At 32.8% G+C, this 27,884-nt stretch overlaps 1 protein-coding gene and 1 long non-coding RNA gene across 2 annotated transcripts; one reads left to right on the top strand and one right to left on the bottom strand.

The window, feature by feature from the left end:
* Positions 1–11,180: 11,180 nt before the first annotated feature.
* On the bottom strand, positions 11,181–11,936 carry LOC111701164 (uncharacterized). Its single transcript, XR_002765156.1, has 2 exons — positions 11,749–11,936; positions 11,181–11,261 (listed from the first exon to the last, which is right to left on the bottom strand). It is a non-coding gene; the product is annotated as an uncharacterized LOC111701164 (long non-coding RNA).
* A 538-nt stretch (positions 11,937–12,474) lies between these two features.
* Positions 12,475–26,846, top strand: LOC111701162 (cyclin-dependent kinase 2). The gene is made up of 10 exons (XM_023472329.1): positions 12,475–12,623; positions 13,969–14,076; positions 15,449–15,535; positions 17,750–17,825; positions 18,277–18,352; positions 19,361–19,469; positions 23,711–23,792; positions 25,022–25,103; positions 25,427–25,526; positions 26,736–26,846. Exons 1-10 carry the CDS (start codon positions 12,564–12,566, stop codon positions 26,829–26,831), a joined length of 876 nt encoding a protein of 291 aa, XP_023328097.1. The 5' UTR covers positions 12,475–12,563; the 3' UTR covers positions 26,832–26,846.
* The last annotated feature ends 1,038 nt before the right edge of the window (positions 26,847–27,884 follow it).

The raw sequence follows: 27,884 nt of genomic DNA, 5'->3' as shown, positions 1-27,884 counted from the left end.
CGCGGTTTAAATATGCTTGGTTCCGATTAAAATTGTATCAAATGTCTCAAGATTTAAGCCGGCGCTTAATTTTAACCGGGTTTTGGCGGATTTAAGTCGTGACTCAAATTCTTTAAATTCGGCCTCAGATCAAGTATTGATCCCGAGATTTTCAGCATGGGGGCAAAAAGAAATTTTCTGCGCTTCGAAAATAAATCTCTCTCTCTCTATCATTATTTTACATAATCTTGCCACTCACTCCCTGTACATGGGTGAACTCCTGTATACGCGCTTGTGTGGTAAACATGAATCCGAACTAAATCAAGAATATCTCTTTTCTTTTCTGTCTTTACTCTTTACTTATCTTTGAGATCTTGTCATTTCAAACTTTGATGTCAGAGCATTCTTTATCTCAGAACCCTCGTCCAAACTATCCAGGAAGCGGGGGAAGGCAGGCGGCCATAAGCCACAACATTTTCCCATTCCATGCAACATATTAGCTTTCTTGTCTTCAGGCAGCCATAAGCCAAAACCATTCGGTCTCCAATACCGTAAGACAAAAAAGCTAATGTGCGGCATGGAAGGAAAAGTTGTGGGTTATTGCCACCTGCCTACCCCCCCCCCTCATCTAGGGATTTCTTCAATTTTATTGATGATACAGTGTTAGCCACAATTAAGACGACAACCTGAAACAAATTGATTTAAAAGAAGTTTACAATTATAGACAGAGCGTATATACAGAGTTTACAGTTATAGACAGAGCGTATATACAGAGTTTACAGTTATAGACAGAGCGTATATACACACTGAGTAAAAAATCTTTATTCAAATCTTGCACAGTATATACAACCATGAATACAGGCATATCCAACCATGACATAGAAAAATATCAAAAATATTAGAATTTGAAAATTTTTTATTTCTGACAAATTCCTCATTGTTTCTATAGCACAAATCCGCAAGTCTCTGTAATAATGAATCAAATTACAAAGTAAACTAAATACATTCCTGATCAGACAGAACTTTTCAGGGTACTGTTGTGAATCAGACATGTTTCAGGGTACTGTTGTGAATCAGACATATTTTATGGTACTGTTGTGAATCAGACATATTTCAGGGTACTGTTGTGAATCAGACATATTTCAGGGTACTGTTGTGAATCAGACATATTTCAGGGTACTGTTAATTCTCTAGAGAGGGGAATAAGGAGGGGGACAAGTAAAATGTATTTTTTATTTGAAACCTGAGTGGGAAGGATTAAGGAAGGATCTACAAATTAATCAAATTAAGTTTAAGTTGGGTGTCAGAGTTCAAATAAAGAGTTTCGTGAATTGGAAAAACTTGAGACATTTTTAACAACTACAGTACAATCTAGGAGTATGGAATAGAAGGGAGATACAACTGACGTGGCCCGCCCTACCATCTGATTATACATGCTTTGCAGACAGTACTCCATTTGTATAAGAAATATGAGTCAGATGTAAAATTAGCGCGTATACAATAACCTATTCTGAACATTTTAATCTATTATTTTAACACAATCTAATATACAGATGGTAGGCGATTATACTAATGCAATGATGACGACTTTCGATTGAAATATTGGTGTTTATCAGCAAACGAGATTATAGTATATAGAGTGATGATGTACGCTAATCCTTTATACTAATTGTACAGGCCATATGTACTCCACTTTCAAAGGTCAATCTGTATATTTGTTGGCCCCAAGAAAATTGATTCTCGAAATAAACAACAAACAAGGCAGCTGAGGTCGGTATAGTTGAAGGGTATTTATTTTCCCTCACTATTGGTCCCAATTACTGCAGCTGATACACAAACAGAACAAACCCGTCTCAAAAATCGATAATAATGAAATCCTTTTATTTCCTGAAAAATTAAATTTTGTTACTGTAGGTACTGGGTACAAATAATAAAGAATAATGTTTATAATGAAAAAAAATCCTTATGATCTATTTAACTGAGGCGGGAACAAACAATGGTATGAATATTACAAAAAAGACGTTTTTGAGATGACAATTAATCATCAATGAAAATCACTATCTTTTTTTGATGAAAATTATTCTTTTGTATAACTTTTTGAAATAGAATCACTGCACGTGATAGCTGGGAGGTAAGGTTTGGTTTGGTGATCTCCGTGAGGAGATTTAAGTTAAAGACGACTTTACAACGGAGAAATCATTGTTACGGGTTAACAATATTACAGTACTGGGGTGTTTCCTGAAAAATATTTTTTTAAATATTAACAATAACATTCGACACACGATACAGGGTTACCCACAGAGGATGAGGCTGTAAAGACGACCTGAAACTCTTTCAACAAAAGACAATTTCAAGGTTTTACATAAGCCTTACCTGACTTCCAGAGATGCGTATGATGGCCTTTTCGTGACTTGACAATCACATTGAGTACTGTCCCTTACTCTATTACCTTTTGATAATTTCTTCGTTCATGACATAAAGTAGGCTGTCTTCAATTGAGAAATCTGCGCCCAAATAATAAGACAAGGCATAACCTTTAGTTCTGTGACCCTCTCTTTTGTGGTAAATTATTTAAAAATAACTGCATTTTTAAGATTTGTTTATAGATTTGCATGTTTTCAGACCCTAATAAAATTCCATAATATGTTTTAAATAAAACAAATATATATTAAGTCAACCAAGCCAAAATGACAAAGTTCAAAGCGGAAGCTTTTCGGGCTTTAAACATACTCCTCTTAAAAAATTAGGAATTTTTAATGTTATAAAATTCTTATTTCAATTGAAAGGAGATCAATTACCCCCAACATTTAAAAAAAGATTTTATTTTATCAAAAAATATCAAAAACGCAAATCTTAGAAACAGAAATGATTTTATATATTCTTAGAATAAAATCTATTAAAATTGGACATGCTCCCTCCTCACAATTTCCCTAAAATATGGAATGAAAATAAACGACACTTTTCTAAGCTTTCAAATATCAATCGTATTTCAAATTTTGAACAGAATTTAATAGAAGATTTTTATCAGCAGAACAAATGTTTTAATTCTAACACATGCTACGTTTGCAAAAGAATAGAAGAAAGCAAAGACGTTGTTACAAAGAAAAGAGTAAAAAGATAAAAAAGAGTTAATGACATAATCAAACATGAAGGATGTCAAAAAACGGCGCGAATTAAAAAGATGCTTAATTTTTGAATTTTTTTTAAACATTACAAATAAATCTATAATTTTTATTTCTAAAAGTTGTTAGTTCATCGTCGTAAAATACTGACAATCCACTACTAGTTTATATTAAATATAGTGTAAACAATAAATATGTAACTTACATTATCCTTTCCTTTCCTTTTCCTTTTATTTCTATTTTTATATTTTTTTAAGAATTGGGGGGAAATATTCCCACAACCTCTTTTAGAGGTTTATAAATATTTTTATGTTTTTGTTATATTTCATAAATGAATAATTGATTACCTTTATTTTACTTATTATTGATATCAATCTATCGGAAATGTTCCAAAGATTTCAAAAATGTACTCTTTTTAAAACTTGAACCATTGAGTGCTACAATGTCTTAAAGATCGTTTTTTGGGACACCCATGTATATACAGCATATAATTTATAAATAAACCAATATTACCACGGACGTACTCAGGAATTTTTCTACGGGGGGAGGGGGGGGGTTTAAAATTTTTCCTTTCCAAGTAGGAGGGGTGGTTTTTAAACTAACAATAAGATATTGCACTTTCCAATCTGAATTGTGCACACACTCTTTGTCCCTGGCTCTTGGCTCTGTGCTGTGGCAGGCAGATGAGAAGTAAATGTCTCATTTTGTCCGCTAGGTGTCTCAATATTGAGTTTATAACACCTTGAAGATACATGTTTCGGCGTTTTTTTACCAGAATATGAAAAGTTTAGGTTCTAAAATTTATCCGCGATCAATTGTTCTTATAAATTCTATCAAACTTTTTAACTATTTTCCTTCATACCCATTAAATAAGAGATACTGAGAATCAAATCAACCAGAGTCTGATCACGACGATACTCGCACTATATGTAGTACATGAGTACTGACTCACTCTGGCATTTTCTGTGAGCTCAGAGTAATATCTGGGTTTTACTGATCAGTTATTCCCTATGCAGAAGGTGGAGGCGGTGCATGGCTAACATGAGCCCCCAAAATTACCTCCGGTGCCTTCTGATACGCTAAATGACCTCCAAGCCTCCGCCATTATGTATCCATGCTCCAATGTCTCCAGTAAACGTATAAAATGACTTTTTGACTACGAAATATGCACCCTTCAGAAGGTGGGTGGTGAGGATAGTAAAGGTCGGAGAGTGTTATGAATGCCAGAAACAAGCTTAAAACAATAAATTTAATAGAATCGATTCCCATATTGTATACCATGCGCATAGAATAAACACAGAGTGGGGGTGGGGTCTCCTCCCATTCAGATTTAGCTTAAAGGGTGGGGGTGGGTCTCGGTAAAAACACCCCGTAGTTGGAGTAGTTAGAGTAGTTACCATTCAGATTTAGCTTAAAGGGTGGAGGTTGGGTCTCTCTAAAAACAGACCTGACTATCCTCACCACCCACCTTCTGAAGGCTGCACATTTTATACATACAGATGTCTCCATGAGCTTCAATAAAATCAACCACAAAAAATATTCTTTAATTAAATAATCAGAATCTTAACATGATAAAATAGGTTTCAATGATACTTACACCATTTATATTAAACAAGTCTATTTAAATTAAGATTAATTAAGATAATTTTGGTTTTCTAAATTTCACAAATTCATTAACTTGCGCAGTTTATAAAGTTAGTAAAATTTTATATTATTTTACAGCTGTGTGCCATGTACGAATTGAATTCTATACCAGCATCAATATGAGTCAATCAATTCTTTTAGCGTGTGCGCGAAGCGCCAAAGAAAATTTGTTAAGTACCTGGTTTAATTACAGATATAATTACAAGAAATAATCATTTATATATTCTGAAAAAAATATCGAAATACATATATAATTTTAATCATCTACATTGAAAAAGGGACAGATAATGTTTCGTTTTCTCCTCAAGTTATTGAATTTATGATTGATCATTCTAACCAACATTCATAATCTTATTTCATTTTCGATTTTATAGAAGTTCTTTCAAAGAAGATAAGATAAAATTTGATAATTAGTTAGAAGTTTGCCAGGTTCCGCGTGGATTTAACGGTTCTGTCAATATTCCAGAAAGCTGTGACTTTCGATCACAATTTGACCTATTAAACATAATTTGTAGGCCTTTTTCCATTTATACTTTTTTTGTCGGCATATGCATTTTGAATGAAAATGTACAGAATAAACAAATCAGTAAAGTAAAAGATTGTTGAATACTAGATAAAATCACGTTTGATTTCAAATGAGAAGAAACCGAATGCTGCTCACTCATGGTTAGTCCGGGGTGGTTCAGTCTCAGTGTTCTCTAGATTTGGAACTGAGTTATTGTCACAAACTCAAATATTCTAATCCCAAAATCTTTGCACCGAGTGGTGTAAACCTTTGATATCTCAACACAAATACAATACAGTTGGGAGCTTTTTTACATTAAATGTTTACTATAGCCTTTTGCCTTGAGAATTCAGAAAGATAATGAATATCTTTTTAAAACAAACCAAAGTAGAATACAATCACTACAATAACTCTTTCAATTTTATTATTCCTAACTCCTGTGATAGTGATATTCGCCAATCTTTCTTTTCATTCTTCAGGGGGGGGCGCATCCCCTCCCTCTCAAGTGCTGGGGGGTCTCGTCTGGCCGCCCACCCCCTAGTTGTGCCTTTGCAAAATAGTTTTTGTTAAATAATTTGTGATTATATCGCATGCATTGTGTAGAGTTTTCACAAGAAAAAAAGAACAAGGCAAAGCTGGGTTCCCAGAAATACTATGAAAGGTTTGTCAACTTTTTCCAAAATTTATTCTATAAATTCTATCTCTCTAAAAATAAAAACACTGTTCTTGAATTTAAGATTTGTGAAACAAATTTTGTCAAAAATTAAGAACATTTTTGCAAAATTAAGATTTTTAAGGACATAATTTTGAAATCGCAAAAAAACACAATTTTTAGGAACGTATTTTTTAAATCCCACAAAAATGGAAAATATTTATAAGTTGTAAAATGAAAAAATCTCTCTTTTTTATGTCAAAAATCACTTTGATAAGCATTATGCTTTCAAGGTGATGTAAAGTTTTATCATTTTATTCATGTCTTGTTGTTGTAGTCAAATATGTAATTTTTTCACACTTTCAGATTAATGCAGATGCAGCGCATCACGTTTCTGCAAGTACTAAATTACTAGTGAAAGCAAAAATATGTTTTTCCAAATATCAAACGTTAAAAACTTTAGAAAAAAACGTTAAAATTATAAAAATCGGTTAAAAATTTAGAAAACAATGAAAAATCGACCTTAATTAGTGATTTTTGAAAGTGCTTGCGATGGCCCGTTTAAAAAATAATCTCTAAAAAATGTCAGGTTTTTTGTGCGTATAATTTAACAATCTTTACAGCGTGTTGGTAATTTTAGAGTTTTTATTTCGTCCCAGGGTTAGATAATATACGCTAATTTTAATGAAGAAAACTCAACTCCAACTATAACAAAATAAATAAGGTAAACCAAAAATACATGAAGAAATGAAAAATATTTAAGATATTAGGGATGTAAAGCTTTAATAAGAAAAGTTTTGTCCAAGCTTATCTATTTAGAACATTAGAGGGTAATTTCAGATCTAAACATATTATTGTAGTAAACAAAATACTTTTTAAAGTCAAACTTTCACATAAACGGGTATCTTAAATTGTTATCATCGAGCGAACAATTTTGGGAAAATGAAGGACAATTCAGGCAGTCAAATCCAATTTTTCTTTTATCTTCAAATGCGCCATCAATTACCATGTGTTCTCGATTTCTTTGTCAATAGAAAAAAAATTTAATAAAAAAATTCTTATCACGGTCCAACTTGCCACTTGTTCCTTATTGCATCATTCAACGTTATGTAAGAACATATGTTGAAACTAAAAAACAATTATCAAACTCAAACATATTTATTTTAGAAATCAAAACATTAAACTGAAATGCAATAAATGGTGTCCGGGAAATATATCTACGGACAATAATATAAAATTTACAAATATTCAAAATCACACATAAAAATTAACCAAAACGCGAAATAGATGAGGGGGGAGGGGAACTTAACATGCACCATGTTATTTTTTTTTTTTTTGGGGGGGGGGGAAACTTAACATACACCATATCATTAAATAGACGGAAATATAAAAATACAAAGTAGACAAAAAAGGTCTTCTCTATTGGTCCCAATCCTTGTCAAGAATCAGTCCATGACAGGAATATAGACCGCAGCACTCAGCAAACTGAATAATCTAAAAAAAAAATTAAACAATTTACAGAAAATTAATTTCAACTATTAAAGGGAGAATCTGATTTTTTTCAAAAGGTTCCTTTAGTTCAAATTGTATATCAAATATCTAAATGGTTCTTTCTAAAAAAAACTAATATCGAACAAAAAACTTTATCCCAAGGGAGAAAACAAGAAAGAACATAACCAATAATTTCAAACTCGAAACTCCAACTACCGAAAAAAATGAATTTTTACCAATTCATAATATGAAATAGAATTACAATTACAATATTTCCTGTAATCGTTTATAAGCCCTCCCTCCCTCCCCTCTGAACCTCCAGTTTAAATGATATTCCGGGGAACTTGTCTAATGCTTAGGACAATTCACAACGGAACCCTATAAGGAATTCAACACAAAGCTGATTTTAAACTGAACAGAGTCTAAAACTAAAGAATGCGCGAATTTTAAGTTCGAGGTTAAAAGTTCTGTAAAATAATGAATATCTACTTAAATATTAAACTTTCTCAATTTTAAATTTGAATTTCCCGGGAAAATCTGAACCAATCAGAGAAAAGGATTTACGGAAAATATTACGTAACCATCGCTAATCAGCTGATTACGTAACCGAAAACAAAACATATTTCGAGTTACAACCGTATTTTGGATTTACATGCAAACATTAATTAATCTAAAACGTGAAATTTTATTAAATCAAGGTTTTTACTTAATAAATCGTAATTAGTTGAATGCCGCTTAGCGCTGAATGATGATAAACAAATAGGGATTGCGGGATTTCAAGATTTCAAACCCTGTGTTTAAATTTTAACTCGTCGATTTCGGCGAGTTAAATATTTAACCACAGGGTTAAATATTTATCCACAAGGTTAAATATTTAACCTCACGGTTAAAGTTCAGGTTTAAATTAAGTCAGAAGTGACATTTAACCATGAACTTAGAATTTAAGTCAAAACTTATCGTTCTTTAGTTTTGGACTCAGAGCAAACGAAATTTAACAATTTGATCATGATTTAAGAAAAAAATGAGTGAAGTAAAAATTTTTGTACGTTAAAAAGCCATTTTAGAAAAACATCAAAAAAGGGGCATTACCTTTAAAATTTGGAGTTTCTTTAATTTTTATACCCCCCCCCCTCTTCACCAGTGTGAGTGCGCCATGGAGGATGACGGATGGAAGGGGGGGGGGAGGGATTTAATAAAAAACATAAATTAATATTGTTTAGTACCTGTTGTGCCAATCTGACCTACTTAGCTGCAGCCGCGGCATCACGTTGTTTATTATGTTTCTCTGCATTCATCAGTTTGTTAAGAATCTTCCTCTCGTGACCCCCGGGGTTATGGTGGTTTGTGTTCAAGCTCGCCTCCTTCTTAGTTCTCTGCTTTCCTAGATTTATCATTCAAGAATTTATGTCAAAGACGACGACATTTAAAATTATAAATGGGATTTGTAAAGACGACAATTACACCAGTGTTCTCGGAATTTAATTTCTTTCTTAATTAATTTGAAAGCTTTCCTAAATTTTTTGAATAAATCTGATCAAATTCTTTGAACAGAAAATTCTTCAGGATGCATTAAGTGGTAATTTAATCAAGGAATAATCGATTTAAGTTAAACTTTTTTTATGGAAGTCGATGAATGATTAAAAGTAATTTTTTAATAGTTTATCGATAATCTAAATCAAATGGAAATTCAATTAAATTGAAGATTGATTTGATAATCTAAATCTAATGAAAATTCAACTAAATTGAGGATTGATTTGATAATCTAAATCTAATGGAAATTCAATTAAATTGAGGATTGATTTGATAATCTGAATCTAATGGAAATTCAATTAAATTGAGGATTGAATTGATAATCTGAATTTAATGGAAATTCAATTAAATTGATCTGAATCTAATGGAAATTCAATTAAATTGAGGATTGATTTGAATTTAATGGAAATTCAATTAAATTGAAGATTGATTTGATGATCTAAATCTAATGGAAATTCAATTAAATTGAAGATTGATTTAATAATCTGAATCTAATGGAAATTCAATTTAATTGACGATTGATTTGATAATCTAAATCTAATGGAAATTTAATTAAATTGAGGATTGATTTGATAATCTAAATCTAATGAAAATTCAATTAAATTGAGGATTGATTTGATAATCTAATGGAAGTCGATGATGGAATGATTGATAATATGATAAAATAGAAAATGAATGATGGATAATATAATGGAAGTGGACATTGAATGATTGAATGAATGATTAGTAGAAATTAATTAATTATGCTTTGACTAAAAATTGAAATTTTGACAATTTAGAAAGGAATTGAAATTGAATGATTACTTTGAAGTGGAAGTGAATTAATTTGTGGAAAAGAATGAATGAATGCATTTCTATTGGTCAAGAGTTGGGAGAAATCTATTCCGTATTCTGCCTTAAACAGGATTTGTAAAGGGTAAATTCGTTCGGAGTTTAATGGGGGTGTTTGGTGGGTTGGGATCAGGGGCGTAAGAGGGGGGCTCTTTTAATTTGACAGCTGCTTGCATTTCCCTTCCTCAGGCAATCTACATTCTATATTGCATTGCATTGCACTCACCCGAACTAAAAGATTGAGAAAAGAAATAAAATATATTCTGATTCACAATACCCTTCAAAGCTTTGGCTGATCAAGTATTGCATTAAATATCCATGTTTCCCATTTTGAAAATGTATTATTTTTATTTGTGGTTTCTCTACAAAAGTGACTCGCGCATTTCTTGCTTCAGAAATGATGGATAAATGAAGGTTTCAAAGGCAAATCGAACATGCCACTCTATAAATGGAGGGTCACTTGAAATTACGCAAGTATTCCATTTCAGTACAATAACATCGTATAAAAAAAATACTTTAAAATCTCACTTTTGCCCTTGACAAAAAAGTTTTATTAAAAAAGCTTAATCAGTACTGCCTTCAGACTTCACGGGCTGGGGGTGAGGACGGAAACAATTTGATTTTTAACGAAAAATGTAATGTAGATGTGAATTATTAAAAAATCTATTTATTTTGTCCAGGAGACGTCAACATTAGTCAAAAAATCGTTTACATTTGTCAGGAAAACGTTTAAATTTGTGTCAGGAAAACGTTTACAGTTTACAAAAAACGTATATATTTGTCAAAAAAAAAAAGGTTTATATTTTTCTAGAATAAATAACAATTGACAAGAAAACTTTACATTTGTCAAGAAAGCGTTCACATTTGTCAAGAAAGCGTTCACATTTGTCAAGAAAGCGTTCACATTTGTCAATAAAATGTTCACATTTGTCAAGAAGATGTTCAACTTTGTCAAGAAAATGTTCACATTTGTCAAGAAAATGTTCACATTTGTCAAGAAAATGTTCACATTTGTCGATTTAAGAAATCTTTACATTTGTCAAGAGAACGTTCACATTTGTCAAGAAAATGTTCACATTTGTCAAGAAAATGTTCACATTTGTCAAGAAAATGTTCACATTTGTTAAGAAAATGTTCACATTTGTAAAGAAATCTTTACATTTGTCAAGAGAACGTTCACATTTGTCAAGAAAATGTTCACATTTGTCAAGAAAATGTTCACATTTGTCAAGAAATCTTTACATTTGTCAAGAAAACGTTCATATTTGTCGAGGAAAGATTTATCTTTGTCGAAAAAACACTCATATTTGTCAAGAAAACGTTTATATTTGTGAGAAGGTAACAAAAACGAGCAAAAATCATGAAATATCATTTTCCGGCAATTATGAAATGAAATATTTTTTTGCGCACGGCTTGATAAATCAAACTTACCGCTCTGACCAGCGTGCATCATCTTGTCTTGATCGTAGTTAAAATGTTCAAACTCATCAAAATGTTCTTCAGACATCTAAAATAAGTAGAAGGTCATTAACAGCAAGTTGATTTTTTTAGTTTTAAAGTGATAAACCAAACCTCTGTAGAGTAGATGTTAGTTCACATTTATTGAAAATATATTTCGGTCCGTCAACATGGATAAAAAAAAAAAAATTGTTAAAATCTACAAGAAAATAAACAAAAAAAAAAATTATTCCAAATAAAAATTTGGGTTGTCAAATGGTCATGAAGGAAACGAACTCAGATTATGAGATGAAAAAAAGATAATTTGCAAATATTCACTTTTAAAAAAGTGGAGGGAAGATGGTTTACCAAGGGGGAGGGAAGCTGGTTAACCAAGGGTGGGGGAGGTCCAAAAATCGTTCTCTAGGAATGGTCCAAATTAACAAAAACATCTCTCGAAATTACACATCGATCTAGCCATGGAAAATAGAATTTTAAGTATATCTCTGCAATAATAATTGTCTAAATAGGAAAATTTTATAACCAAAAAATCTTACCTTAACGCTAATTTAGACTAGAGAGAGAGAGAAGGGAATGTTACTATATCTGTGTATCAGCTGTAACTGCGCAACTGAATGTCTCAACCCTCAGATTATTCTAGAAAAATAGGAGCGTAGTATAAGCCATGCAATCCTAATTTTCTTTTCTAACAAATCTGAACAAAATTCTCATGAAAAATAAAATACCTTATATATTTCTTAATTTTCTATATTCTTAATTAAAATTTTAATATTTTCTATTTTCTATACATCCCTGTTTACAGCTTAGCAACAAGAGAAAATTATCAATATTTTCATTCGCTGTCTTCCTAATAAACTGAAATGCATACGATTGAGCGAACACTTGTAGTCATTTAATGTACAAAAACTGTCAGAAACTTTTAAATGCGCAATTGAGAAATGCCAATTTTTCAGAAAAAATCGAGATTATTGCAAAAATAACATTTTTTTTTACTTGTTAACTGAAGTCTTTTTATACGCTTTTTTTATAACCGAAACAATTTCAATCAATGAGATTCTGTAATTTTTTTGAAAATAATAATTTCTTTGAAAAAAGTTGCACCCCTGGTTCTGATCACAGACGACTGACCAATTCGTGAGTGCCGCGGTTAATTTTCTGAAATAGTTAAGCCGCCAAATTTTCAGATCAGAAGTAAACATAGCTTAACTAATTTAACTAAACACTTATTATTTCGATTAAATTCGACTAATTGGATAATTTTTCATCTATTTTTCTCATTACAGATAACGAATTGTCTGTTCTAAGCGTTCAGACGAGAATTTCTTTACGGCCGGGAAGACAATTCCCGAAGATGGAATTCTTCCAGAAGATCGAGAAAATCGGCCAAGGGACGTATGGTATAGTTTACAAGGTAATAATAAGGGGTAATTTTCTAAAGAACCTCTCCCCTCTCCCCCGGGCCCTCTCCTCCGATCAATTATTTACATATTTATGAATATTTTAAACATGGTTGCAAAGTCAGACATGTGGCCGCCGTTCGTGGCCCCCTAGCCTTTTCCTAATTGCAGCACTAGGCCCCCTAGACTATTCTAGCCGCAGCGCTTGGCCCAGAAAGTTTCTAATCCTAACCTATCCCTTAATAATACAAAATAAATATTTGTTAACTTGATTTAATTTACTGGTCACGTTCAAATTTGATAAGAAGGGGGGGGGGGGGCAAAAACGCTCTCTATGATAGACTCATGTGAATGTGAATGTTTCACTGATTTAAAAACGTTTTTACACTATTGTTATGTTATGTTAACTCATGTTCATTTTCACGGTGGCCGGTTTCCAACTTGCGGGGAACCACCGTTGTGGGGGGGGGGGGTCACCAAGCGTTTTTTCTTTTGTCTTCCTAATTTGGGTCTTTCTAACTTGCAATTTATAGTCAGTGTCGAATATTTTCTTTATAAGTTCGCCCCCCCCCCCTTTTAAGAATGAAATTTTTCTGTAGTTGTATTCACTGAATTCTTTAAAATATTTGATTTTAGGCTTAGGCGAAATTAAATGCATTTTTGGGTACTAAAAAGTATTTAGTAGTATGGTAAAGCTTGCATTTTGGTGTATAACTTTGCTTTCACCTTTATCATCAATAATAATTTTCTGGAATTTAGACACTGTTGATTATAGGTTGTTTATTACAGACTTTTTTAATTATCAGAGAAATCTCTTCCTAACAGGGAGAATTTCTAGTTCTATCGGTTTTTGGTGCTTCATTATTTTTAACACTTCTAACTAATTTAATATATTTGTGATTTATAAAGATTATATTGAAGGCATTAGATAAGATATATCTATTATTATTTAATTCTATGTTTTGGTTAAAGTGTACATTTTTAATTAATATTTAAATCGAAAATTTCAAGATTTTGATCATTAACATAAGCACTGCACTAATGTATAAAAATCATAAACTGAAACATCAGCGCGGTTGAAGCGATTAAAAAATCTCTTTAAACAAAATAAAGATCAAATTCAAAGTATAAAACGTGACGAATTTTCTGAAACCTAAAGCAATTTTTTCTACTCAATACCAATAAATCCGTGGTTTTAATAAATAAAAACCAGGAAAAATGGGAATCCTATGATATGCACTTGGGGAAAAATTGAGGGGAATAGAAAGTCAAAATAAAACAAAAACTCACGACAAAAAACACAAATAAATGAATGAAAACTAAATTAATCCAATGCAACTAAGACAAGACATAACGTAGGCTCTGGACAAGATGACGAATGAGCTGGTTGCGATGAAGAAGATTCGCCTAGATACAGAGAGTGAAGGAGTTCCATCAACAGCTATGCGAGAAATTAGTTTACTCAAGGTATTTTTCAGGCTACAAATATACAGGCTACGATTGCAGGGGTGTATACTATTGAAAAAAATCCCCCCCCCCCCCAACGTCGGGAACGCTAACGCGCATCGCTAACAATGCTTTTTAGGGTTTTTTTTTCGCCAAATTCGGAATAAATAAATAAAAAATATTGGGGTGAATGCTTTGGAAGCAAAGAGCTACCAACCAAAACAACAAATTTATCTCTAAAAACATAAATAAAATTGTAAACTGTAAATTGTAAAGATTTTCAATGGTTCATTAAGTTTGAGCAAAAAGAAATAAGAAAAATGTCAAATAATCAAAGTTGAATGGAACCTTAGCAGTAAGCAGAAGCACTGATTTGGGGGAAAGTATCACATAGGACAAAAAAACTTGATTTTCGAGTTTATATTTTTTCTCCCAATTCTTAAAAAAAACTTGTTTTCCATCTCACTGCGGGGGGGGGGGTATGTAATTCTTAAAATTAAAATCCTCTGAACTCAGGTGCCAAATTGAAAATTACATTCCCGACTTACCTTGATACATTGTAGATCATTTGAAATTATTAACATATATCTATATATAAAGTTGTATTGTCTGTTAGTATGTTTGTCCGATCAGAACTCAGGAACCTCTGAACCGATTTGCCTCAAATTTTGATTAGAGACCTCGAGAGATCCACGGGAATGTTCTTAGTTTGGTTTTGAAATTCTTAGTTAAGTGGGTCGACTTTTATAGCGAAAAGATAGTTTACCGGTAATAATCGTATAAGTGCGGGTAAACGACGGGGAGTAACTAAGAGTAACCTATGTATGCAACTCTGGGTTTCCAACTTTCCAAGCTAGTATTATAAAAGATGATTTAAGAATATTTTACCCCAAAATTTACACTGTCCAAAAAAAACGAGTTCGTTATATTTAAAGATATATAAACTGTTCCCTGAGGACGAGGTTCATGTTAAACTATATATTTGACTGTTCAGGAATTAAATCATTGTGCAATAGTTAAAGTACTTGATGTTCATGTATAACTATATAATTTGCTTTTAAGGAGTTAGATCAGATCATTGTGCCATAGTTCAACTGCTTGATGTTCATGTTAAACTATATACTTTACTGTTCAGGAATTAAATCATTGTGCAATAGTTCAGCTGCTTGATGTTCATGTTAAACTATATACTTTGCTGTTCAGGAATTAAATCATTGTGCCATAGTCCAGCTGCTTGATGTTCATGTTAAACTATATACTTTAAATCATTGTGCCATAGTCCAGCTGCTTGATGTTCATGTTAAACTATATACTTTACTGTTCAGGAATTAAATCATTGTGCCATAGTCCAGCTGCTTGATGTTCATGTTAAACTATATACTTTTCTGTTCAGGAATTAGATCATTGTGCAATAGTTCAGCTGCTTGATGTTGTTCACGCAGATAAAGCCATGTATCTTGTTTTCGAATTTCTTGATAAGGTAAATACTAAATACTTTTTCTTTGGTCTTATTTTTTCTCTTTATTTTAATTGTATTACTAGCTGAAGGGCCCGGCGTTGCCCGTGGAAAAAAAATTTATAGAAACATTTCGATTTTTTTGCCTTAAGCACATCCCGGCCACCAATGACCGTCCACAAAAAATTCCGCCCAGTCGGTCCAGCCGTTTGGCCGGCTATACGCAACATATTTATCAATGTCTTGTTTTATCATGTAGATTATTAGCTGAAGAGCCCAGCGTTGCTCATGGAAAAAAATATTTGAAAAAGAAAATGAAAATATTTTTCTCGCTTTTTTTGGCCTATTACACCCCCCGGCCACCCATGAGTGTACACAAAAAATGCAGCCCATTCGGTTCAGCCGTTTGGCCGGCTATACTAAACATATATATGACTGTCGTCTTGTTATGATATATATATTTATATATATTTGTTTTATAACAAAACTTTTTAGCTTGATGTTTTCAAAGGTTTTTTTTCAAATTTACTTTAAACTTCCCCTTCCCCCCTCTTCTGGAAACAAGGCGCTAATTCAAATGTTTTATTCATCTGATTTCTTTTTTATCATCGAGGGTTAACCAAATTGTGAATTTTCTGCCGGCTGTTTTGCACTCGACTACTCTTTCGCTATTAAATAAAATAAAAACGTAAATACATGCATTTACTGATATTTTATTTTTCGGCTCTTCATTAGTCCAAAAACTGGGAAATCTGCCATCGGGGGGGGGGGGGGGGGGGGGGAATTTGCTAATTGAGTAAACATTACTCGAGAACATTATTATTCAAGAACATTATTATTCGAGAATATTATTATTCCAGAACATTATTATTCCAGAACATAATTATTCCAGAACATAATTATTCCAGAACATAATTATTCCAGAACATAATTATTCCAGAACATAATTACTCGAGAAACACCCGCCCCCCCCGAAGATTTTCAATAATTTTTATGTCAAAGCCCTAGCACGGTCAGGGAAAATGGGGAACCCCTTTAAAATTTTCCTTGTAAAAAGTTTATAATAAATCGACAAGAATTGATAAATTAAGTGGTGCCGCAGGTAACATTTTTTTATCCACTTAAAAATGTTAATAAAAGGGACGAGGAGGGTGTTCCTCTATAGTTTTTCCGGGGGTGGGGGGGGGGGGAATTCACACTGAGGACCTTCACTCATGAGGTAATTGGCCAGATTATTTAAATTTCTCATATTTTTAAGGGTTGAGTTGTCTGTTTTTTAGTGCAAGGATAAATCCATCAATTCATGTCATCCCTGCAGGGTAAGACCACCACGGGATATCGAAGAGGAATAAAATTAATACTTACTGAATCCGAATTTAATGAATACCGGTTTAAATCGAGCGCCGGCTTAAATCTTGAAACATTAAATACAATTTTAAGTGGAACCAACTATATTTAAGCCGCGGCTCAAATTCTTGATATTCAGTCTCAAGTCTGCACATAATGGAATTTTGAAACCCGTGATTTAAAAAAAAAGGCCTAGTCAAATATTGCAACTTTCTGTAATCGAATGGACGCTACGTTCTTCGGTATGAGTCGTTTTTAACAGATTTCTCATTATAGTCGGATAGAAGTAAGATTAATAGCTATCACAATCGAATTTTTTTCGACGTAAGCCTATACCCCTTTTTCGCGAACACTCCCTTTCAGTTATAGTTTTTATTTTAACACAAAACTTGCTGAATTTGTACCACAACCTTTTAAATTAAGAGAAAGTGTGCTTAGGATCCGGATCCGTTGGATCTGCAATACTGCTATCCTGGATCCTGATCTGCAAAAAAAAATATAAATCAAAATCTGTCTGTTCTCATATCTCAAGTGTGTTAACAAATGAGGGATTATCAAAAACTTTCACTGACTGTTTCATCAGGTTTCAGCATTAAATTATACGAAAAAAGAAAATTATTAGAGGAAATTTTTCTTTTAATCAGCTAAGAAGTTTACTATTATAAGATCAAACATCATGTAATTTTTGTTTTTTTCGTCAAAATGTTATGCAAATTACGCTAAATTTTTGTATTGTATTTTTGCAATGTATTGTTGTTGATAATTTCTTCTTGGATTTGAAAATTCAGAAAAATATTCTTTCCTGGTTTAAACAAGTGTTGACTGTTGATGTATGGGGAAATCCCTAAAGCTCTGAATGGTGATTGATCGATTGATTGATTGATTGATCAGGATCTGAAACGACACCTAGATGATTATGTTGCGAGTAGGAAGATTAAGAATCCTAGTGCTACAGGAGGTTTACCAGGTACTCCCCCCCCCCTCCTCCGGTAATCCCCCTCCTCCTCCCGTAAACCCCCTCCCACCTCCTCGCATTTTAGATTTTGGACAAATGAATAAACCTTTTTTAAACTAGATCTTATTAGTTTTTGTACTTTTGAAAAAAAAATTACCATAAAAATATAATTTCGCAAATAAACATTTCTTTATAAAAAGCGGGTTTATCCTTTAATCCCTCGGGTGTTTAAAGTTTCATTAAATTAAATTTTGTTAAGTGTAAATGATATATTTATGCACGTTTTCGTACTCGCCGATTTATTTTTTCATTCCGCTTAAGGGCCCTCACTGCATCTGAGAAAAAGAATTGAGGACTTAAAATGAAAAATAATCACTTTAAATTAAAATTTATAAAAAGGAAATAGTTATGAGCTGTTATTATTCAAACCAATTTAATAAGATTCTAATATTTTTTATTTTAGAGAAACTGGTTCGATCCTACTTGAAACAGATCTGCGAAGGACTTTCGTACTGCCATTCTAGAGGTGTACTGCACAGGTACTAAAAGGGACTGTAGGCGTAATTTCAAGGGACCCTTTGTTTAAAATGGCGGCATGTTCTATTTACAACGGTATCCTTTAAACCTCAATCTAAGTTGCACAATAAGGAAGATATCGACGTTTTTGTATTTTAATTATTTCTTACATTGTCTCCGGTATATATCCGCAATTCAATTATATCTAGAAATCATATAAAATGTTCATTTTTAGTTTACAAATGGGGAAATTGTGTTTGGTTTTGATCAACAGAATTTCAATGAACATTGTTGTGAATCTGACAATGCCGCTTTATAAAACCGGATTAAAGGAAATACTAAAATCGGTCCTATAAATTTAGATATACAAAATCCGTCCCTCAATATTTAGAATATTTGCTACAATTAATACAAGAGGGCATTACATTTGGCATTAATGATAACTTGAGTCTTAGTCCACTAAATAGGCCTAAAAGGCGATTTAAAGGGACTGTAAGCCTAATTTAAATTGACCATTCTTGCAAAGATGGCAACACTCGATTTAAAATGGTGCTATTGTAACTTTTATCTGATCAATAATGTGGAAGATGTTTTCTTGGTGTCCTAATGTTTCAGTTTAATAATTCCTGCAGCAGAAATGCGCAAGTCACTTTGGTAGAGAACCCACAAAGGAAAATAATCAGTTTTGAAAATTATAAAAGTTCTTGATTTGAAAAAGTAATGAATCGGGCATTGTCATCGTTGCATGGAGGTTCTCTTGAATTTACGCTTACAGTCCTTCTAAGCTTAGAAAATCTGCCGCATAATATCAGAATGAAAAAAATTGGCCACAAATAATATAATAGTGTTTGAAATTTGACATGAAAAGTATTCTTATGGTAAAAAAATGTTTAATTTTATATAAAAAAATAAACAAAAATAAAAAAAAAATTCCCGCTAAAATGTTAAACTTCCCCAACTCCGCCAAAATAAACCTTTATTTTAAAATAATATCTACCCCTGAGTTTTTTTATAATTATTTGTATATTTAGAGACATGAAGCCCCAGAATCTGCTTATCGACTACGAGGGGAGGATTAAGCTGGCGGATTTTGGTCTAGCCAGATTATTTAAAGTTCCCCTAAGAACCTTCACTCATGAGGTAATTGGCCAGATTATTTCAAGTTCCCCTTAGAACCTTCACTCATGAGGTAATTGGCCAGATTATTTAATGTTCCTCATAGAACCTTCATTCATGAGGTTATTGGCCAGATTATTTAAAGTTCCCCTCAGAACCTTTACTCATGAGGTAATTGGCCAGATTATTTAAAGTTCCCCTCAGAACCTTTCATGAGGTAATTGGCCAGATTATTTAAAGTTCCCCTTAGAACCTTCACTCATGAGGTAGTTGGTCAGATTATTTAAATTTCCCCTCAGGACGTTTCACTCATGTGGTAATTGGTCAGATTATTTTAAGTTCCCCTTAGAACCTTCATTCATGAGGTAGTTGGCCAGATTATTTAAAGTTCTCCTTAGAACCTCTACTCATGAGGTATTTGGCCAGATTATTTAAAGTTCTGCTTAGAACCTCTACTCATGAGGTTTTTGGCCAGATTATTTAAATTTCTCCTTAGAACCTCTACTCATGAGGTAATTGGCCAGATTATTTAAAGTTTCCCTGAGGACCTTCACTCATGAGGTAATTGGCCAGATTATTTAAATTTCTCCTTAGAACCTCTACTCATGAGGTAATTGGCCAGATTATTTAAAGTTTCCCTGAGGACCTTTCACTCATGAGGTAGTTGGCAAGAATAAATAAATTTCCCATATGGGTCATTCCATGTCAAGTCAGCCACCTGATGGACGGCATGTCACAGATTTTGCTGAAATTTTGCATACAATTAGGGATATGAAAAAAAATCCCAGAACCCGAAGATGAGCGTTCTGAGACCTCCGAGGCCGGAGATATGGCTCCGGAAAGTTTCCGATAATTCGAGATTTCGAGGACGGCCTCTATATTTCAAATGGCTCTAACTTTTTTGTCTTAGAAGATAGCTCCAAAACTTTTTCAGTTTTGAATAGATAATTACAAGCCCGTTATTTGGCGTTAATAGAAAAAATATCATTAAAATATTATTTACAGGTCATAATTGCATTTCTTTATTTTCAGCCTCCGTTTGAGGATGTGTACCAATTCCGATTGTGTTGATTTTTTTTTATATATTTTTATACTGCCATAAGGTAGGGGTTAGAAAGTTTTTTTTTATATGTATTTGTTCCTGTTAAGGAGGAGACCTGATAATGTGATGCTAATTTAGATTTCTTAATGTAACTAATAGGTAGTATTTCTGCTTAATTATTGTTATCTCTCCCAAACATTGATAAATATTTAATATTTGATACTTTTATGTGAGTAAGTGATCTAAATAATAATAAGAGACCATCAATAGTATTTATTTCAACTATTGTACACTAAAAATGCATGTGTGTGTTACTAATTTTTAAATATTTCAGTGTAGGTCTATTTTTACACCTCAGATATTAGTCTTAGGTTGGGGTCAAATTAATAATCATACCCCCACTGCTTAAAAAGACTCAGTCACACAGTGTGCATCTGAACAGATCAAAGATTTTTATAAATGAGTACTGTTTATTTGCTCCAAGAGGCTATCATTAAACAATTTACAGTGAAGAAATTAGTGTCAAATCATACTATATTTTAAATTTGAAGTTACGGCTGATAATAGGGCTAGTGATAAAAAATCAAGATATTGCATTGATCCATTCAAATTGCACAAGAAAAATGTATCAAAATCCTTGCAAAGTGTCACAGAAGCAACTGCTGATAGATAGATCTATCAGGGTACTTAAAATATTTCAAACATAACTTTTTCTAAGTAATTAGAAGATTCATTGAGTTAATAAAATGAGATTAAATATTTATTAAAATATTTTATGATAGTTGTAAGGTGTGTATCAATTGCCTGAAAAGACTCAACAGCACATCTCCAGAGGATGAAATGGATATTAGCTTTGGATCTAATACTTCATCATCAAGCAAACAAGATGATTAACCTTTTATAGATGATGAGAGTAGTACAGATGAAGTAGAGGTTGTGCAGCATTTGAATAGCTGTTTAAAAGCTGTTAGAGAATTTCCTCTGAAAAGACTCAGAAAGATAACCCCAACTTATGCTAGCAGGAAGCTATCCAAAAATCAAACTGTACTTCAAAAAAGCTTGACTACTGAAGGAGCAGAAATTCAAGTAAAAATCTATCCAAATATATGTATAAGAAAACATAACAGTTCGACAATATAATCTTTTTGGGATCAAGCTTCATAGGTTGAAGACTATCAAGAGATCATTGAGAAACTCAAAGACAAGTTTGCCAGCACTTCCTTGAGAAGTGAAAAAATCCAGGTCCTCACAGTTGTAGCACAAACTTAGTCTGAGAGAAAAATAGCAAGAGTCTTTGACACCTCCAGGCACATGACAAAAATTGCTAAAAAAAACTGCAAGAGAGAAGGGAATACTTTCAGATCCCAATCCTAAGAGAGGAAAGACTCTAGAAGAAGATACTGTGCAAAGAGTCAAAGAGTTTTATCTAATTTCTATCTAATTTCTTCACTGTAAATTGTATTATGATATATAGCCTCATGGAGCAAATAAACAGTACAGTCATTTATAAAAATCTTTGATCTGTTCAGATGCAAACACACTGTGTGACTGAGTCTTTTTGTGCAGTGAGGGTATGATTTATAATTTGACCCCCACCTAAGACTAATATCGGAGGTGTAAAAAATGACATACACTGAAATACTATTGAAATAAATACTATTGATGGTCTCTTATTATTATTTAGATCACTTACTCACATAAAAGTATCAAATATTAAATATTTATCAATGTTTGGGAGAGATAACAATAATTAAGCAGAAATACTACCTATTAGTTACATTAAGAAATCTAAATTAGCATTACATTATCAGGTCTCCTCCTTAACAGGAACAAATACATATAAAAAAAACTTTTCTAACCCCTTCCTTATGGCAGTATAAAAATATATTAAAAAAATCAACACAATCGGAATTGGTACACATCCTCAAACGGAGGCTGAAAATAAAGAAATGCAATTATGACCTGTAAATAATTTGAAATATAGAGGCCGTCCTCAAAATCTCGAATTATTGGAAACTTTCCGGAGCCATATCTCCGGCCTCGGAGGTCTCAGAATGCTCATCTTCGGGTTCCGGAATTTTTTTTCATATCCCAAATTGTATGCAAAATTTCAGCAAAATCTGTGACATGCCGTCCATAGGTGGTTGACTTGACATGGAATGACCCATATGGGAAATTGAGGTAATTGGGTAATTGGTAAGGTTAAATAGCTACAAACCCCCCCCCCCCCCAAACAGGTCCCAATACTTTCCCACTTCCATTAGACGAAAAAATTAAGTCATACAATAAAATTTGTGTTTGCCATCGAAATCCCAACATTTAAGGTTTGTTGAAAGAGACTAAGCGTAATTTCAAGCAACCCTTCATGCAAATATTGTAATGCCCGATACTCGTATAACCTTTATATGATCAAGAATTTAGAAGATATCATTCCATTTCTAAGTTTAAAATTGTTTAATTCTGATAATTCCCTTATGTTTTCCTGCAGTAGAAATGCGCAAGTCACTATTTTAGAGAAACCACAATTGAAAATATTATATTATTAACATGGATATCTAATTCAAACTTGATCAGTCAAAGCTTATAAGGGTACAGTTGTGAATCGGGCATTGTCGTCTTTGCATGGAGTGTCACTTGATGGTAATTACACTTAACAGTCCCTTTAAAAGTATAAATATGTAAAATTATGTGCCCTAATGAAAAAATTGTATCTATCTAATATAATCTAGGTTATAACCCTATGGTACAGACCCCCTGAGATAAATATCTATCTATCTAATATAATCTAAGCTATAACTCTATGGTACAGACCCCCTGCTCCTGGATAAATATCTATCTATCTGATATGATCTAGGTTATAACTCTATGGTACAGACCCTCTGAGATAAATATCTATCTATCTAATATAATCTAGGTTATAACCCTATGGTACAGGCCCCCTGAGATAAATATCTATCTATTTAATATAATCTAGGTTATAACCCTATGGTACAGACCCCCTGAGATAAATATCTATCTATCTAATATAATCTAGGTTATAACTCTATGGTACAGGCCCCCTGCTCCTGGATAAATATCTTATCTATCTGATATGATCTAGGTTATAACTCAATGGTACAGACCCCCTGAGATAAATATCTATCTATCTAATATAATCTAGGTTATAACTATGGTACAGACCCCCTGCTCCTGGATAAATATCTATCTATCTGATATGATCTAGGTTATAACTCTATGGTACAGACCTCCTGAGATTCTAATGAACTCTGCTCACTACAGTTGTCCTGCTGATATCTGGAGTCTAGGTAAAATAATGTGAATGTCCGATTTACAACGATACCTTTTATATATTTATCTGAGCTTCAATGATGAGGATAGCATCGGTTTTTATTCTTAAAAACAAAATAGATTGTCACCTTCCTTCGTTTTCTGCTGCAAATGTATGAAGAAATAACTGTTTATAGTTTGTAATTTTGCTCAGCTTAAGATTTAAAGGGTATTGTTGTGGTAGTACATGAGATACCCATGTAAGTCTTCAGGCGAAAGTTTTTCTATGAAATAAAGTTGAAGTGAAGGATATTTTTGAGCTAAAGTTTAATGTACAAGATTCATCTTTATTCCTCCAAATATTTGACAATAATCTGAAGAATGTTTTTCAAACCTGTGAGAAAATAAAAATAAGAAATTAGTCATTAAATAGCAAGTTTCATCACTAAAATTAGTTTGTTTTCAATAAAAAAAGATTATCCAGTTTAGCAAAAAAAAACGCGAAATTTTTTTTTATTTTGCGCAAACATTTGACACACTGTGGATCTCAAATGATGTTTTCAAGAAGAGAAAGGGGAGGGGGGATCGATTTAGTTTAAATATTTTGTCCAGTGCTTAGGATCCATTTAATTTTGCTGGGGATCTAGATGCAGGTAATGAGCTTTTAAGATTTACTGATTTTTTTAACCAGTGTTTCGGAACCGTATCATTTTGATGCGGATCCGGATCCGCGGATCCGCATCCGTGATGATGGATCCGGATCCTGATTCTGATACGGATCCGGATCCGGATCCGAGGTAACTTTTGATTCTGTGAATCGGATTTTCCCTATTAAATGTTATGCAAGGTTATAATTTATAAACTATAGTAATCCTAAAGTTAAAAATGTCGTCATTACTATTATATAAATGTAAACATTAAATTATTAAAGATAATTTTGAAAAATTTTCGTCATGTAAATAAAACATTTACGAACCATTTTGATTTATTTATTCCATGGTTTTGGTTAATTTTTGGCGCTACCCGGATCCATATCAACGTTTCCTGATTAGGATCCGACCAAATGATACGGATCCGGATCCGAAACGCTGTTTTTAACAAAAGAATTTTCAAATTTATTCTTACTGTTTTTCCTTTTTTTTTTATGCAATAACATGATGAACAGTTCAGGGATAAGGGTGGATCCTCATATTTTTGCGGATCCGGATACAGGAAGCCAAAATGTTGCGGATTTAACGGATCCGGATTTAAATATATGGTGTTCTAGGTTGTATATTCTGGGAGATGTTAACGAAACTACCTCTGTTCCCCGGAGACTCGGAGATAGATCAGTTGTTTAGAATATTCAGGGATATAATTAATTGCAACAAGTTGTTGAACTCTATAGAGACGGTTCAACCACGTATCTTTTATGACTGGTTCAACTTGAGGTTTTTAAATTGTGAAAAAGAGTCGCAAATTGATTAATGAACCCAATATTTGCAGCGCTCCCGCATTGGTTTAAATTGTCGGAAAAAAATTCTCTCCATCAACCACTTAAAATTAGGGTCCTTCAAATTTGTAAACTTTAAATGGGTGAATTAGGATTTGAACCAGTGAGTACTTGAGAAGTAATTGAACCGGCTGTAAGAAGTTCAGCAACCTCTTTGAAATTTATTAAATTCGGTCCCAGAGCGTTGAATACTCCGACAGAAGAGTCCTGGCCTGGCTGTCATAAACTCCCGGAATATAAATCTGCTTTCCCCAACTGGCAGGGGAAGGATCCATACAAGGTTAGTTTTTCGAATTAGCCCCCCCCCCCCTTATAAGGGATTCACAAGCGTCATATCAAGGGACCCTCCAAGAAAAGATGGCAATGTCAGATTTACAACGGTACCCTTGAAACCTTTATCCGATCAAGAACGTGAAAGATTTTGTCGTTTTTCTGATAATTCCAAAATATTTTTCTGCCGTAGAAATGCGCCATCTTTTCAACTAATGGGAAAAAGTCATTTTAAAATCGCGTATATTCAATGTTTTCTAAAAAATTCTGAATGGTTAACTTTGAATTGATTAATTACAAGAATTGGTTTAATGGTATTTCAACCAGAAATTTATACTACCCTTTTATAGGTTAAATTGTTTTAAAATTCCCATTTTATTTCTAGACTAAACAAAAATGAATGCCTACTTTTTAAGAAAAATAGGATTAGGTTTTAACACATTTTAATCATAAATATTATTAAAACTTAACATTGTTTAAATAGTGACTATTAATCAAAATTCCAAACTGAAAAAACGTATTTGGAAGAGTTCTTGTTAAAAATCTGTTTCTTCTTTCGGAAATTTATCCAAAAAAAAATAGTTGACAATTTTACTCTAACAAGTTTATCGGTGAAAATTGCAAATAACAATCTTTAGATCAAAAATTGCATCGGCCATTGACAAAAATGCGTAGCAGAGTGCAGGCCGGGCTGGGGTCAGGCAGAGGTCATTTAGCGGTCGGCACTCAATAATACTTTTAAGAAGTATAGATTCATTTACTCTAATAAATATTTTGTAATATTCTGACGAAAGTATAATTTTACTTTATAAACTGAATTCTTATATTTGGTAGTTAATGGTAGTTGAACTGAGATTGCTTTATCCTAAAGAAAATATCAGGATTCATTAGATACCTATAAAACGTTTTACAGCTTTGTGATAGCGACATAAGACCAAAATTTCGCGCTTTAAAAAAGTATGAAGAGAGATCATTCTGGAGGCTTGCTCTCAAGATTTGATTTTTTGAAATTATTTAAAAACTGGACGGAAAACGTAACAATTGTTTTAGTTTAGGAACATTTTTCTCAACAGAAATTTGTGACGAATACAATGGTATAATCAATAATTGTCGGGGTTCGGCGAATTTTTTTATGTTTCCTTTTAACACCCTTTAAACATTAAATGTAATAATTTTTGTAAATTATTGTCTTCGTCTAATTAACTTTGAATTGTTTCAGCTTCTGCCAGAGCCCTTTGGACAAGACGCTAGAGATATATTGGCGAGAATGCTAGGAAACAAACAATTAAAAAAACATTGTTCGGATCATGATTAAGGGATTTAGACTAATTCAGTGCTCAGAGCTGGGAACTTTTGAATGGTGGATATCGGGATTAAGGCTTGATCCACTCTTTTTCTTAATCTCGAGATTAAAATGCTTGTTCTCCTCTGTTAATCTCCAGATTAATCAACCGATCGGGATTAGGGATATCCCATTCTAAAGTTTTCAGCTCAGGGTCCATTTTATTTTGATGCGGGTGCGGATCCGGATCCTCATCTGCTTTTTGAAAAATAAACATGTCTTCATTGAGTTTTTTTTCTATTTTTGCTTATTTTTACGATACAATTTTTATATTTTCTCTTTTTTTAACAGTTCAGATTTGTGGTTAGGGAGCAAAAAGTTTGTTTTACAGTTTTTATTAAATATTTTGTCCCCATTCAAACCCAGGAAGCCACAATGTGGTGGATCCAACAGATCCGGATCTTGATCCTACTAAGCCCTGGATTTATTTATTTGATAGATAATTGTATCTGAACAAGTGCTTAGAATCCGGATCCGTTGCATCCGCAAGATTTTTGCTTCCTGAATCTGGATCCGCAAAAATATACGGAAATGACCTGGATCCGGATCCGCATCACGATTAAATGGATCCTAAGCAATGATCTTAAAAGTAAATCTATAAATTTCTAAAACTGAAAATGCTTGCTTTCTAATCTTCTTGAAAAATTCCGAAGCAATGTGCAAGTTGGTTTTTAAATCTTGCGACCATGTTCTATATCTCATCATTCCGTGCTTTAGAATCTGACGAATCCGGGAGAAAATTATCTTTATTTTTTCATCAAAACTTTGACTAAATGTAACTGTTGTAAGGATGTTTATTTTCTCGAAAAAACATGCCTCTTTTATACTAATTTCCCTTCCTGAAGTTATGTTTGTTTGGCGCAACATTTGTGGTTATTTTATTCCCTGAATTGGAGAAAATGAAGATTTTTATGAGTAATTAAATAAGTTTTGGGGTAAAACGTCTCAAAAAGAATGAAGAAAACTTGCCTTTGATGTCCAATTTTTCATTTTCCCCCTTAGATCATCAAAAATGATTNCTTTTAA

Source organism: Eurytemora carolleeae, unplaced genomic scaffold, assembly GCF_000591075.1.
Source record: "Eurytemora carolleeae unplaced genomic scaffold, Eaff_2.0 scaffold357, whole genome shotgun sequence".
Classification (NCBI taxonomy): Eukaryota; Metazoa; Arthropoda; class Copepoda; order Calanoida; family Temoridae; genus Eurytemora; species Eurytemora carolleeae.
The sequence above is the reverse complement of the archived record's forward strand: the minus strand, read 5'-3'. Positions and strand labels throughout refer to the sequence as shown.

What these genes read in the sequence shown, in the direction of transcription:
- LOC111701162 (XM_023472329.1), top strand. Translation starts at nt 12,564, where the DNA reads ATGGAATTCTTCCAGAAGATCGAGAAAATCGGCCAAGGGACGTATGGT. An exon ending in TGCTACAGGAGGTTTACCAG is followed by an intron (nt 17,826 to 18,276) that starts GTACTCCCCCCC and finishes TTTTTATTTTAG; the next exon opens with AGAAACTGGTTCGATCCTAC. An exon ending in AGGGGAAGGATCCATACAAG is followed by an intron (nt 25,527 to 26,735) that starts GTTAGTTTTTCG and finishes GAATTGTTTCAG; the next exon opens with CTTCTGCCAGAGCCCTTTGG.